Raw genomic sequence first — 15261 nt, 5'->3', positions numbered from 1 at the left:
AGAAAGTTTATATTTGTTCATATACAATATCCCTCCATGCAATTTGAATACTAGAACAGCCATGGGAGCGATGTAAATGTTACAACCCGTATTTACTCTAGGATTCTCTTCAGGACTATTGTACCGATGTCAAAAAAGAGAAACACACACTCAGTCCATGTACCATCGTTGTCCATAGCACAATTATATCTCACCAACAATGACTCTACACACCACAATAGGTGTGAGCACCCAGGCACTTCCCATGGTCCTCACCTAAATGCTCCAAAATCTGCAGACAAGGAAACCAAAAATCTGATATCACGATTGCTGCGAATAGTACTGCTATTTCCAGATTACCGTGTACACACATCCTGATAATTCTTCTGTGTACTTGTCACTGGCTTGATGCGACAACCTCAAAGTTTCATGTAGTGATTCAATCGCAGAATCACCTGGTTTCTATCAGGGTACATGCATCCTCACCATCAATATTTGTTATTCCAAATGGCAGCTACAAGACGTCTACTACTATATTTTAAAACATGGTGCATTATTGCTCAAAACAATAGCCATGAGATAAAGTGTTGTATCGTGGTCCACTTATGCAACGTGAGAAGGAAACAGACAACTAATCTCCATTGAGCACCACCCAATGTATGATTCTGAAGTGCATGCTTTACGGCAAATACACCCAATCTTTCCATTCAATGAAAGCCAGCTGCGGCCATGGACCCCTGCATTGGAAATCGCAGTTTTATAAGCTGTACAATTCCCTGTGCATTTCGTACTGTGTACATTTTATAGTTCGGCCGCATTACACATGAGGCACAGCCTCCATAATTGCACCAGGCGCACCTTTAAAAAGCTGCGCCCTGCGCAATGATGGAAAATATACTGCATTATGGGGAATGCGCTGCCCTCAGGGCAGCCACCAACTTGTGCTGCCCTGGGGGCAGTGCATTCATGTGAGAGGGTTCTTTCCAGCTGCTCCGTGTTTCACTGTGCAGGCGGAAACCCACCTGCACTTTTAAAGGGGACTAGAGACTGTGACTGCACCCGCCTGCAAGGGGATGTCTGGGGGTCCATAGGACCTCCTTTATCCCATGCAGAGGGCTGCTCTCATGAGGCGCACTGAATGAGCGCCACCTTTTAGCTAGTGCACTGTCAGCGCGCCTCCTCAGGGCTTCTTTGCCTCTGCACTCGCACCGGTAATGCAGCGTGGGTGCAGAGGCACATAAATTCCCTCATTTGCATGGGGCACACCCCCATGCAAATAAGGGAACACCCCCTTGAAGACAGTGCTGACACTTAGGTGCGCCAGCGCTGTTGGTATTACAGAAGGGGCCGCACAAGCGTCTGCGACCCTTCTGTAATACCAAAGTGTCCCAGGGCATGCAAAGCGGGCGCAAATGCCCATTGTTGTTCCCGGGCACTTTATGTAATATGGCCCCAGATTCAAATTTCCTAAACCTGATTTTAACAATGGTAAAATAGGGGAGTTTATGTTAGATTGGCATGGGTACTTATTCTCTGATACTGCAATTCATCTCAAATGTGTTTCAGAAATGTTTGCCAAATATGAAACCTCTGACATGGATCTTAAATTATTCAACAATCAGAACTACAGTCCTAGTCTTATGGGTAAGGATAATGTATCACACCACTCAATAATATGGCTTACTAGGTTCAGACTAAGAGACCAATTACGATGTGGGTGGAAACGGCTCCAACCGTCGTTCAGAGCCCTTCAACCCGCATTGTAATTGGCTGATTGGATTCCTTTCCGACCGACCCGTTTTGATGGGGTCTGTCGCAAGAGAATCCGAATCGGATTTCCAAATGGCCTCCAATGGGTTAGGAGAGCCCGTCCGCCATACGGAAAGCCTTCAGTAATCCCTCGCACTGCTCTTTCCGGCCATGGATTACAATAGCAGATTCCAAAGCCTTTCCGTGCCAGTTTTTCTGACAAAGAAAGGCTCTGGGAATCTGTCTTTGGGGGCCCCCAGCAGGGCCCCCATGGGTGCAAGGCCGCCGAAAGGCAGCCTAGGGGGCACCTATGGTACCCCCGTGTTGATCTCTGCACCCTGTGGAAGGCACCTTGTGGTGCCTGCCACGGGGTGCAGGGATGAAATGCACCCCTGCTTTTTACAATGAGAGCATGCATTCTGTTCGGCACGCAACCTAGCATTGTAAGGGTTCGATCGCATCCTACTTGCTGGGCTGGAACCGACGACAGGGGGTCATTCAGTTCCAGATCCCAACCAATGTATGACAGACTCCGGCGAGTCCGACATCAGAATCAGCCCCTAAATATGGTTGTCTATTTTTGTACTATATAACCTTGTGTGTTTTTGTTTCTTTCATTTTTATGCATTAGATGTAATTCACCTACACCCGTTTTCTTTTGTAGGGCTTTTCAACTCCAAGTCCCTCCCAACACAGAGCAATGCCAGTAAGTGGCCTACCGTATTTACCCTTCTGACGCTTACAGTGTGCAGAATTGTGTGCATGTTTGTGACCTAGTAGTCCAGTGGAATTTGTAACCTGCAAAATTGCGAATGACATTGATGCTCTCTGTTCACAAATTACAAATATTCAAATATAAGAATCATAAACTAAATGAAAATTGCACTGTTATGTTTGTTCTGATGAACCCAAGCAGAATCTTTGGTGCTTAATCCAGTTCTTCACATAACTTCTGTTCCTTTCCTTCTCTTTCTATACAAATGATCAATATCAACTTGTTGGGTGATATCGTATTGTCCTATTTTAGTGTCTCTTTTGTCTCAAAACTCTGAAAGGCAAAATGCGATGTAACAGATGTATGCTTGTTTTCCATATCAAACAGCTATCTTTCAAAAGTATCTATCAGAAATTTGCACATTGCAGATTTCTACATGCACTCTCACTTAACACTCCTATTGCTGCACCAACAAACAAATGTCAATAAATAAAGGAGTTCCTCAAAGAAAATATAACTGGTAACCCCTAATGGGGGCAATCATCATGATGCAGTCCGTGGAGTTCAATATGCTTTTTTCACAAGTCCATTAATGCCTCATTACGCTAATATAACTTATTTCCTTAACATAACATGCGCTTCTTTAACTGATGCTGGAAGTATCACAGGCCTTCTGATTACTGATGACATCACAGGAAGGGATGTCATATTAGCTTTGGCCCTAGTGATGAAACAGGAAGTAATGTACCATGACCTTTGAACCTGTCAACGTCGGAGAAAGTGGCACCACTGAAGTTACCAACACACAAATAGTTATGAGAGATGCAGCCAATAGCAGGCCATGGCCTGCCCCTAGATGCTCACTGCAATAATGTGTCAAGTACAGCCTCAAATGTGAAGGTGCTGCCCTGAAGCCAAAATCAAAACCTAAAATGATGACTTATAGCCTCATCTGCCAAAGGCTAAAAAAGGAATCTATGACCACGCTGTCACAATTTCTACTCCGAGTAGGGCCACTCGCTTTTCATACTTCCAAGGTTGATTGAATAAATAGCACAGACTTTGGTACCAGTAAATATCCAGTATTCAGTGTCAAGATGCCCAAGATTTGAAAGTGCTTTAAAATACACATCATCTTATGTAATGTACAGTGCCAAACAGTAACAGCACCAAATGAAATGGCATCAGATTCGCAAGCATAGCCTGAACTACCCAACACTAGACTTAGTTGCATCACCATAGCCTCAATACAGTACAAATGCCGGCACAGGCATCATTTATAAAAGAACAGTTCCAAGTACCTAGACACAAACATATGACGTTACAACACATACCATTTACAATGCATACTTTTACAACGCAGACTTTACAAGGCACCTACCATTACAACGCATAATTTTACAATGCATACCATTGCAACGCAGGTGAATAGGGATACATTTAAAGTATCATTACATCCCATTACATTACCATGGACACCAATACAACACATGCTTTTGTAACGTGTATTACTGAACCTATGTAAAACAAGTTTTAATACTCACTAAGAAAACTGTAAAAATAAATTAAATAAATAAATATTGATATATCGCAAACGTAAAAAGTGTATTGCATTTTGGAATGTACATTAATAGAATTACACGATAAGAAAATGTTAGTAAAAACCCTGTATGGTCAATGGCACAACCAGTGTGAGCATTCCAATGCAAGAAACAAGTATCCTTCCTCTATCTCCACTGTGACTTGACAGCCAAGGTCTACACCAAATGGCTGCCATTCTAAAACAGAATGTAAGCACCCACATTTTACACACTACATAATAAATATACATTCTGTCAGGTTATGAATTACGTGTAAAAATCCATTTCAAAACGTATTTTCTTTAAAAAAATTAAAAGACCCTAAAAAATGTATAATTTCAGCCAACCGCCATTTTGTGCTCAGTGGTACACTGACTTCCCTGATGACCACACACTGCTGGAGTAGGATAGGACAGCTGACAGTTTGGATTCCAAACACTGCTATTTATGGACAGAAGTAAGTGAAAGTTGAACACAAAACACATTTAATTAGAACAGAAATAATCCCCAAACCTAAAACTAGTTTTATTTTTAAAATAAATTCACAGATTTTGGTCAAAATCATACAGCAATCATCATCATCATCATCATCATCTTTATTCAATCATAATAGAAATGACCATAAAAGCACACATAATAAATACATCAATAAAAATATTGTTACAAAAATATTATCAATAAAATTCCAACATTTTTCTTCATGATCCTAGGATAAGATGAGAACGCATTAAAAAAGACATAATAAAGGAGGCAATTCATTTCTCAGATATTAGTTCATTAAATTTACAATCAGCTTAATGAGCTAAATATCAACCCCTTCCTTTTCTTCATACAGGCCCATAAGAATGTTGCTACAGAGTAGCAGACCAGGGGGTCGGGTAGAGTTTTTAAAAAGAATAATGCTAACCGGCACTGCTTGTGTCCCATTTTCTTTAGAATTGGCTTCAGGTAGGCCTTCCTTTCGCTCTCATAGAGCCCACAAAATAACACTATGTGCAGTTCGGTTTGGGGTGATAAATTATCACACGGGCACATGATTAAATTGGAGTGATTATAGGTTTTTTCTGAATAACCAAGCATTAAGGGGATTAAATTAGTACAGAATCTTAGCAGTATGAATCTGTGGCGTGCGCTGTTTATGTTGGCTAAATAGGAAAAATCTCCCACCATAGGCGGTGGGTTAAAATGATAAACCTGTACTGTGGATTTCTCTTGATAATATTCCTTGTGCTTGTGTTCAGCCTTTAACATAAACATACCAATTACTTTCTGCTTAGACCTTCTTGCATACCAGGGGATCTTTAAAAAGTTTGTGGAGCCCTATCCCTTTTATGACTGACTCCACGTAACTTAGCCACTTTGACCTTTTCCAGTTATCCATCGTTATACAGTTCCTTATTACCATTTGTGTCAACGGTACTGTATCTCTCCTCCATATAGAGTGCCATAGGAGGAGCGGGGCTAGTTGTATATATTCTGATATATAAGGGATGGCCAATTCCGTATGTAAAATGTCATTTGCAAAGGAAGGGGGAAGACCCACTACTGATTTGAAAAATTTATTTTCTATAATTTGTAGTGGTGTGGGTGTAACCGTGCCCCATACCCCAGCACCGTAGGTCACTGCCGCTTTTACTCTGGCCTGATATATGGTTTTTACTGGCAGTAAGGGTTTGGCACCCAATTTCTTTGCAAAGGTTTTTATGGCCATGATACCCCTCTCCATCACCAGCCTCCTTCCTTCCATCAATTTTGCCCACGACAAGTCTTTGTCAAAAAGAATACCCAGATAGGGAAAAGAGTCTACAACCTCGATTTTCCCTGTATCCGCACTAAAATATGGGACTTTGTCTCTTTTAGTGCTACCAGCTATGATTATAAAAGACTTTGCTTGGTTTACTTTTAGGTGTAATGAATCCATAAAAGAGACATACGCTGTTATATGCTTTTGTAGCCCAATCCCTGTTCTTGCAATTATAACAGCATCGTCTGCATAGGACAGTATTGGTAACATTTGATTTTCGAAGATGGGAACGTCCCTAGTGGCTACTGTAAGTGCCTTCTCAACTCCATTTGTGTATAAGGAGAAAAGGAAAGGGGCCAGTACACAGCCCTGTCTCACTCCTTTGGAAATTTTGAAATGGCGTGTACAGACACCAGTTTTAGTGTAGCGCACTGACGCTGTCGCATTTGCATAAGATTGCCTTATAAAATTTAAAATAACCAGGTCAACCCCCATCGACTCCATTATGTTCCATAATTTATCATGGACCACTCAGACGAATGCCGCGCTGATGTCCATAAATGCCATATATGGTTTGCCCTCTCTGGTATTTGTGTATTTTTCAATTGTCAATGCTAAATTCAGGCATTGGTCTACCATTCAGGCATTGGTCTACAGCAATCAAATTTGAATAAATTACCTGAAGAGACACCTATGTAAGTTTATGCTGAACTAGTTCCCCCCCCCCCAAAAAAGGGTAAGTATTCTATTCTATATCTGTCGGGTTCTTGCTTCAGGGAAGGTGCTAGTCAAAGGTGGGGGCAAAAATAATATCCTAACTAGATTAGGTGCTTGTCTCAATGAAGGTGGTGGTCAGTGGTGGGGGGGAAATTACTAATCTAACCCCACCCGGTGTATTTAATTTAATAAGAATTTACAGGAATCTTAGTCAGACATTTGTATGTATGGTATGTGCTTTTATGGACGAATAGCTCGAATAAAGATATCTTGATGATGAACATGAGCCCAGGAGTCATTGGAGGTGTGTGCAGTATTACTTGTCCCATTGCACAGGCAGAGCGGTCACTCTTGGTGACACTGTTGAAAGGACCACAGAGCATAACCACTCTGCCTCAATGGAGGTCAAGGTTAGAGAAGACATAAATCAAATAAAAGAACTTGTATCCACCTCCAATTAAGCATGTGGTGCAGTTTTGAGGGAGGTTTCCCAAGACATTCCTATGCATGTAGCAAGTTGTATACCCACACTTCATAACCTACTCAGAATTATTCGAAGAACAAAACAGGCAAGTAACACCCAACTTGTAACACCCCAAACATACTCTGATATTAAGATTCCTTGTGAACTGACTGTAACCTTTATTAACAAAACCTTTCTTTTGCATGACAACAAAAATCTTCAGAAAAGGAAACTAATCTTTAGCATATCACTAACACTGTAAAATCGGAGACTAGTGATAGTTGGATGATGGAGGGGGCCTTAAAATCCATACCTTATCCATTCACCCAAATATACACTATTCATGCCACAATTAATAACACTACAGTTCCTTTAGGGTACTGTTTACTCGGCTCAAAAGGAAAAACGGGGAAAAAGTTCTACAGAAGAAAGCATCTGTTTTTTTCCCTGCAAATAGTATCAATAAAGGTTTTGTGGTGCTATATTGACCATCTTCCCAGCATTCAGGAACAGGTCGACTTTTTCAGAAAACCAACATTTTCTACACAGTTTTTACTGGGACATACCCTATTTTCCCAATTTTTTAATGGTTTCAACCTCCTTCCAGTTAGTGGTAGAAATGGGTGAAACCAATAATGGATCCCGGAAAGTATATACAATTATGAATGTAACAAGGGGGGATTTGTGTAGATCATTCAAGGTTTTCCTATAGAACGGAACAGTGGAAATAAAACAATATCTTTTCTTTTTTTTTTTTAAGTTTATTTATCGATTTCAAGAAGATGAAAACAGTCATGAATTCAAATTTAGACAAAATGAGAAAATCATACAAGCCCTACAAACCACCCCTCCCTCCCAGGCAGAGCGATAGTATCATTTCAGTACATTTTTGGGACAACAATAAAGCATCGTATGTAAGGCAATGGCAAGACAAGGGCGAAATAGGGGTCCCTTCGTACATCCCACCAGTATGGGCCGGCAACAATGAACACACCAAGTACAGGATATCATTTGAGAGTAACAAATGCCAGGGTAGTAGCAAGGACCTCCACATGATTGTTGAGCCGAAGACAATAAGGGGGGAGTGCCGCATAGAAAATTCACAATATGTCAAGATGGGACAACAAATATGCTGTAAGGGGAGCCCAGAGGTCTTTAGGGCGGGACGTCTCAGGGAGCTCCTCCTCATATATCTATAGTTGATCCCTACAATAGATCAGGTCACTAAGCCATCTTTTTACAGTGGGTGTTGTCTTGGCGCCCCAGCACTGCGCAACTGTCCGTTTTGCGATGAGGGTGAAAACTGCTACAATGCGCCTGTTGCAGGGCTTAAGACGTTTAACATAGCCTAGTAAGCATATCTCAGGAGTGCAGCACACAGGCTCCAACACTATATCAGTAAGCATGTTCGCCACAGCGGTCCAGAATGCAAATACACCTGCACACATCCAGGCAACATGGAAAAAGTCTGCATCCGCTGCACCACATCTCACACAATTAGCTGTCTCACGCAGACCATACTTGTGTAATTGCTGGGGGGAGTAATATACTTGATGCAGGAATTTGAAATGAATAATTCTAAGATTGCATTTAGCCGTGAGGCGACCAGTGAGTTGGCATCACACTGTCCAAACCTCCGAAGCAATAGATACCCAACACTGCCTGCCAGCGCAGACAAGAGGGATGATTTTCCTGTTCCCTTTCACGCAAGGAGGCATTGTAAAGTTTAGTGATTAAGCCCTTGTGCCCCTCCCCCAACAGCATTGCCTGCAACGCCCGTAGAGTGGTCGGCTCCTCCGCGGATAGCTTGACGGACTCGGACGAATATAAAGCTAAACATAAAACCACGATCCGTACCCTTCTGCACCTCCCGGAGCTTTTTAAATTGGCCCCCCTTATAGAGGTCCCCCAGCTGAGAGATACCCGTTGCGGCCAATTCTCGAAGGGCTGGCACCTCATGCGCCGCAGAAATATCAGGATGCAAAACTATTGGTAGCGACAGAGCGTATAAGTAAGGTAATTGAGCCCTTAACGCAAACATACGCCATGCCCACGCCATACACTGTGTAGGGTTAATCTCAGTCTGCGGGCCCCCCGATCCTCCCGTGAGGGCCACTGCCTGCAATGGTAGAGAAATAACAGCATCCGACTCAATAGCTACGTGGGGCTGAAAGCACTGGGGGAAATGCCAATAGTGCGCAAAGTGCGCCTGCGCGCACAGATAGTACAGACGAAGATCAGGAGCCTCAAAGCCACCGCAGTCAAAAGGCTGAACGAGAAGATCCCATCTGCATCGGGGTTTCTTACCGCCCCACACAAATGTTAAAAGTGCAGATTGCAGAGTTTGGAACATTATCATATTTGGCTTTATAGGAATGTTGATAAAAAAGTACAAACATTTTGGTAAAAAGACAATTTTTACTACCGCTATCCTAGCTGCCAAAGAAAGGGGGAGATGTGCCCATCTCTCAGCCCGTTCAGAAATGTGCGTAACCGTACGGCCATAGTTCTCAGAGGTGACTATGTCTGGGTCCCTATGCACCCAAACCCCAAGATATTTCACTGTGTCAGATGTTGAGGAAAGAAAAAAGCATAGGTGATAGGGGGCACCCCTGCCGCGTGCCTCTTTTGATATGGAACAATGTTGACACCCACCAGTTACCCCGGACACAGGCAACAACCTGAGCCACTGTAGGAAGAAGGGAGGAAAGCCCATTCTACTCAGTACAGTAAACATAAAAAGCCATTGCAGAGAGTCGAAGGCCTTTGCTGCATCCAGCAGCACAGCCACCGCCTGGAAGTCTGGTTCAAAATAATGCAGAGTAGAAAATAGCGTGAGCAAGTTATGGGTCGTGGAGCGTTCCATGACAAACCCAGACTGGTCTGGCAACACCAGTAAGGGGACTAGGGATTGTAATCTAGTGGCTATCATCTTCGTCAAACTTTTGGCATCTATATTAATAATCGAGAGAGGCCGGTATGACCCACATTAATTCGAGGGCTTGTCTGGTTTTAACAATGTAACAAGTAGAGCTTCCCAGAGAGAGGGTGGCAGAGTTCCTGTCTCGTAGGCTTCTACATAGACTTCAAGTAACCGAGGGGCCAGGTCCGACGTGTACGCTTTATAAAATTCACTGGGCAGCCCGTCTGGTCCCGCAGCTTTACAGGTTGGTAGAGACATTATGGCCTCCTTAACGTCCGCCTCATCAAACGGTTGTACAAGGTACTCCCGATGAGCATTGGACAACCATCCGAGTGTCACATCATCAAGATACGCATCGATCTCCACAGGTGATGGAGACTCTCTGGAGGCATAGAGGGTGGTATAGAATTGTAAAACAATATCACAGAGTTCCGCTGTCGAATGACGGGCTACCCCATCTCCGTCAATAAGTTTGGTTATATTCTCCGGACTTCGTTGTTCCGATAGCTTCTGCACAAGGGAGCGGCCAGGGCGGCCACCTTCACCATAATACCGTGCTATCCTATGCCGAGAGCAGTGCAACATTTCCTGGTCTACTGTGTCATTATGTTCAGTGACAAGTTCCCTTATCGCAGCCACTTTAGCAGTGGAGGAATCGGACTCATAGTCCCATTCTAGTTGAGAGATTTCAGATGCTAATTTTTGTATCCTACGGCGAATGTCACGAAGGACTCCGGATTGGGCCCCAATGCAAGATCCTCTTATGGTGACCTTAAACACTTCCCATAGCACACCCGCTATGTTTTCTCTCACCTCATTCTCCCTAAAATAGTTTTTGATTGCCTCGGCTCTGGTTTGTGTGAAAACAGGGTCTTTGAGTTCTGAGGGTTGGAGCCTCCACGTGAAGGGCGGTTTCTGATACGCAGGGATTTGCAGCGCAAGGAGTACAGGGGAATGGTCAGACAGAGTGCGTGCCTCATGTGTTACAGTAACAGTCCAATTACAAACCATCTCTGAGACCAGCCAAAGGTCAATTCGAGACCAAGACCCGTGCGCAGCCGAATCAAATGTGCTCTCCCGACCAGCGGGATGGAGCCTGCGTCAAATGTCATGTAAGTAACCAGTATCTAGCAGTCCCAGTAACACGTCCGCAGCACGTTTGGTTCATATCTCGCTGCTGCCCGCTCTGTCCATCGTGACATCTAGGCACAGATTAAAATCCCCCCCCCCCTATTATTGCGGACGGGGGAAACAGCGATATTCTACGCCACACATTGGAATAAAATGCAGGGTCATCCACATTTGGACCATACACGTTCACAATCAATACGCTCTCACCACACAGCTGCCCATGTACAATCACCACTCACCCACAGTCATCTGCTTCCGAGCGAATTGCAGTAAAGGGTACACTCTTTCTCACCAGAGTGAGCACACCCCTAGCATACGTGGAATAAGAGGATGCAGCCCTAGCACTCGCCCAACGCGTACCTACTTTGGTCGCCGATCCAGTTGTTAAGTGCGTCTCTTGCAGTAGGGCAATTTGCACTCTCATGCGGTCTAAATACGCAAACACTGATCTAATCTTCTTAGGTGTGTTGAGGCCACGAATGTTCCAGGTGAGGAACTTGATTGTATTGTTCATAGTGTAAAGGCCAGCCATAAATGGACAGAAAGGAGATATATCGAGTGATTAACCCCCAGATTGCCATTACATACCCACATAGAGACCGTCCAAGCTGGTTTCATCATCATTCTGCCTTTCCCAACCCAACTCCCCAGACCCCCCTCCCACTTCAGCAACCCCAACATGCCAAAGCCATCCCAATGCCCCACCCTTACACCCACCCAATCCCCAACAAAAACAATAAATAATCAGGGTACAGCCATTGGCGGAGGGCACAGAGTACTACTAACCTCCCATCTAGCAGGAGGTGGCTGTGCAGGTTTAATGTGCGCCATTATAGAGATGTGCACATTCCAGAATACCCACTTTAGACAAATAGCAGCAGCCCCCTAGGTGGCAGGGCTAAGTAGAAGAAATACAGTGATCAAGACCCAAACTGGGTGCACAAAATGAACCCATGATGAGGGGCACTCACCTCTACTAGAAACAACCGAGGAATCTAATAATTATACAAACATAGGGAACACAGGACACTTAGGACAACACCATCAGTACTAGGTAGATGTATTGTTCATGAGTGATGTTGCACACATCGCAACCCTGACCAGTGCAAATCAGTTAAACATTCAGCACCATGGGGGCAGTCCGAACAGTCATAGAAGTATATAGGTTCAAGTCTGCTTATAGATCCCACCTCTACTCCTCTTCGCAGTGCTAGACTCACGTCTCCTGCGCTTCAATTGCTTGGCATGCTCCATTGCGGCTTTCGGGGATGAAAATATCTTACAGTCTCCGTCCATACCAATACGCAGACGAGCCGGGTACAGCATAGCATAGGGGATCTTCTCGGTTTGCAAAAACTTTTTCACAGTACCAAACTCCTGCCTGGCTGCTTGAAGAGCCACTGTAAAGTCGGGGAAGAAGGCCAGTGTGTTACCCTGATGCCTTATAGTGCCTCTCTCCTGTGCCATCCTCAATATGGTGTCACGGTCCCTGTAGTTCAATATCCTAGCTATGATTGGGCGAGGTGGCACCCCCAGGACCGGCTTGGCAGCAAGAGAGCGGCGGGCGCGCTCCATGATAAACATGCTGGAGAGTTGATCCGTGCCAAAGATATCAGAGATAAGGCGTTCTATATAAGTCTCCATTTTCCCCACATTCGTGGACTCCGGCAGCCCAGTAATGCGAATATTGTTGTGCCTGGAGCGCGCTTCTAAATCCTCATTTTTTGCCTGAATGATGGTTAATACTTTTTCCATATTTATTGTCTTATCTGCAACTGAGCTTAGGCCATCCTCCGTAGCTGATACCCTATGTTCCACCTCACTCATGCGCGCATTTTGTTTTTCGAGCTGGGACGACATATGATCAAGGCGATGGTTAACTGCAGCCATCGTGCCCTCGATAGACTGCAAGGTGCGCTGCATAGCCAGTAGCATGGATTCCAGTGAGGAGGGGCCATCAGCTTGAGCATCTGCCTCTGAGTCCGATGCAGCTCTCTGGGGGTCTTAGTGGGCTTGCGAGACTCAAATGTGCGACGCGGTTGCGACTTGTCAGTTCTCCCCATGGCTCCGTACTGGGCACCCAGGTGGCAACTCTCAATCCGGGGTAGTGAGCTCAGAGGATAGTGAACAGTCCCTAAACACTTTCTATAAATGTCTTAAAACCTGCAGCCACCTTCAGATGTCTTGTGCAGTGTACCAAATAGAGCAGATCAACTCAGTGGCCCTGGCAGGCCATAGGTACAAGCCGGGGGCCCGCCAAAATACTATCCACTAGGGCCCCAATGTCAGCTATTCCAGAGGTCTCCTAATGTGTGTCACTCCATGTAGGCCAGCCCAGTCCCAGCAATGTATCAAAGTCGAGGTGAGGAAAAGACTATGCTGGCACTCCAAGCCGTCAGGTATTGCAGCTGGTTAAAGCGGCTGTAATATCTTGGTTAACCTCTATGACAGTTTATTAGCAGTATCTGACTCCTGAGGAAGCAGAATCAAAACCGTTTGTTCGGTTCTGTGTTTTTATTTCTATGTCCCAGAAGGTTTATTTTAGAGGAACTGGTCCCTCGGTACACTTGTGTGGTGCTGGGTGGGTGTCAAAATAAAGAATACGTCCTCAGGAGGCTGGCTACCAGCGTGATTACCACAGCGGCAGCACCAAAGGCTGGCAGTTAAGTACCCCTGGTGATGCGGGCAGCAGCTGGCTGGATGAGGTCACCTCCCGCTCTCGCTGTGGCTCAGAGAAGTTTAGGTCTCCCATGGTATGTCCCGCGCCAGCCGCAGTTCGCAGGCCACGGCCCCAGCCCCGGCCCGCGCCCGCCTCTGCAGCCCAAGCCTGGGTCAGACTGCAACCCCGCTCACCGCAGCTGAGGCCGCAGCTTGTTTCCTCGCCTGTGGGGGTCTCTGCAGCTTCCCAGAACCAGCTCTTACCCTTCGATCAGGCTCCGCGGCCTGGCCCGCTCCAGCAAACGATCATCCACTGTTTCTCTGTCAGTTCCGCAGTCGCACCACGAGGCAGCCAGCAGCAAACCCAGAGCAAAACACCCAGGGCCACAACAGATGTGACGAGAAGCCCCAGGCGGACGCACCGAAGCCCCGCAGCTCCGGAGGGCCTACAGCGTCACAGCGGCCACCATTTTCTGTACCTCAGCAACAACGTGGTAAGGTCTCACCGGCACTCTTCCAACCGATTTTCAGGGCCGCAGTCGCCACCAACAGGAGCAGCAGGGGGTCATGGAACCATACAGGCATCCAGCGGGTTTAGATGATAATCGTAGCAGCAGATAATGGGCGGATTATGGAACGGCCAGGCAGAGCCTCACACCAGTGCGGCCATCTTGCCATGCGCCCTCTAGCGCCCCCCATAAAACAATATCTAAATTGAGTTGATAAAGCAGCCATTTGAGCCTACATTTTCACCTGTAACTTCTTCTAACTAAACAAAATTGTTGAACACAATGTACCCTTACGTACACAGGACCCATTCTGGTTGCGAGGATATATAGGGCTTATAGGTTCACCAAGAACCCAAGGTACCCAGAGCCTATCACTGAGCTGCACTTTGCAATGTTTTTCATTGTGTACAGGGTAGACAACAATTACTTTGGTAAAATATAAAGAGTGAAAAAATAGGTAGCAGGGACACCTATATATTTTTGCAATGGGAACAAGATATGGAGTTTAGAAGCAGTGGTTATTTGCACATTTCAGAATTTGTGGGTAGTCATAGAAGAATATGAATTGGAGGGCATTTTTCAAAATGTCTTCTTTTTAACACACTGTCTTACATTCGGAAGACAGAAATCCATAGAAAGACAACCAGTAATAACGCTTGTTCTACTATTATGTATTCCCCTTAGTCTCCCTATAAAAACAGTACCTCACTTGTGTGGGTAGGCCTAGTGCACACAACAGGAAATGGGTCAAAACACAACAAGCACACATCACATCTTCCCACTGAAAAGTGACCTTTTTTTGCAATGTGACTAGCTGTGGATTTTGGGCCCTAACTCATCCTGCACCTAGGAAAAGCTAACAAACCTGCAATTTTTTTTCAATTTAGACACCAAGGGAAATCCAGGATGGGGTTACTTGTGTGGCTTCACCAGGTTTGTTACCCAGAATCCCTTGCATAGCTCAAAGATTATGGAAAAACCCACACTTTTCTCACATTTTGGTGATGGAAAGTTCTGGAATCTGTGGAGAGCCACAAACTTCCACCCACCCAGCATTCAAGCAAGTCTTTTTATAAAAATGGTACCTCACTTG

At 45.0% G+C, this 15261-nt stretch overlaps 1 protein-coding gene across 8 annotated transcripts in view; it reads left to right on the top strand.

Annotated features, from left to right (window-relative positions):
- Positions 1 to 15261, top strand: part of LOC146861800 (uncharacterized) — a 1595865-nt gene that overhangs the window by 1002048 nt on the left and 578556 nt on the right. For 6 of the 8 annotated variants that reach the window (XR_014978336.1, XR_014978333.1, XR_014978332.1 and 3 more), the window contains one exon: positions 2393 to 2434. The exons of the other annotated variants lie outside the window; for them this stretch is intronic. Coding sequence is in view for 1 of the 6 variants with exons in the window: in XM_085643197.1 (XP_085499323.1) it covers positions 2393 to 2434 (42 nt within the window). In the remaining 5 variants the exon portion in view is untranslated. The remainder of the gene's footprint in view (positions 1 to 2392; positions 2435 to 15261) is intronic. 8 annotated transcript variants of the gene reach the window in all.

This window comes from Triturus cristatus, chromosome 2_2 (genome assembly GCF_964204655.1).
Source record: "Triturus cristatus chromosome 2_2, aTriCri1.1, whole genome shotgun sequence".
NCBI classification, from domain to species: domain Eukaryota; kingdom Metazoa; phylum Chordata; class Amphibia; order Caudata; family Salamandridae; genus Triturus; species Triturus cristatus.
The sequence above is the reverse complement of the archived record's forward strand: the minus strand, read 5'-3'. Positions and strand labels throughout refer to the sequence as shown.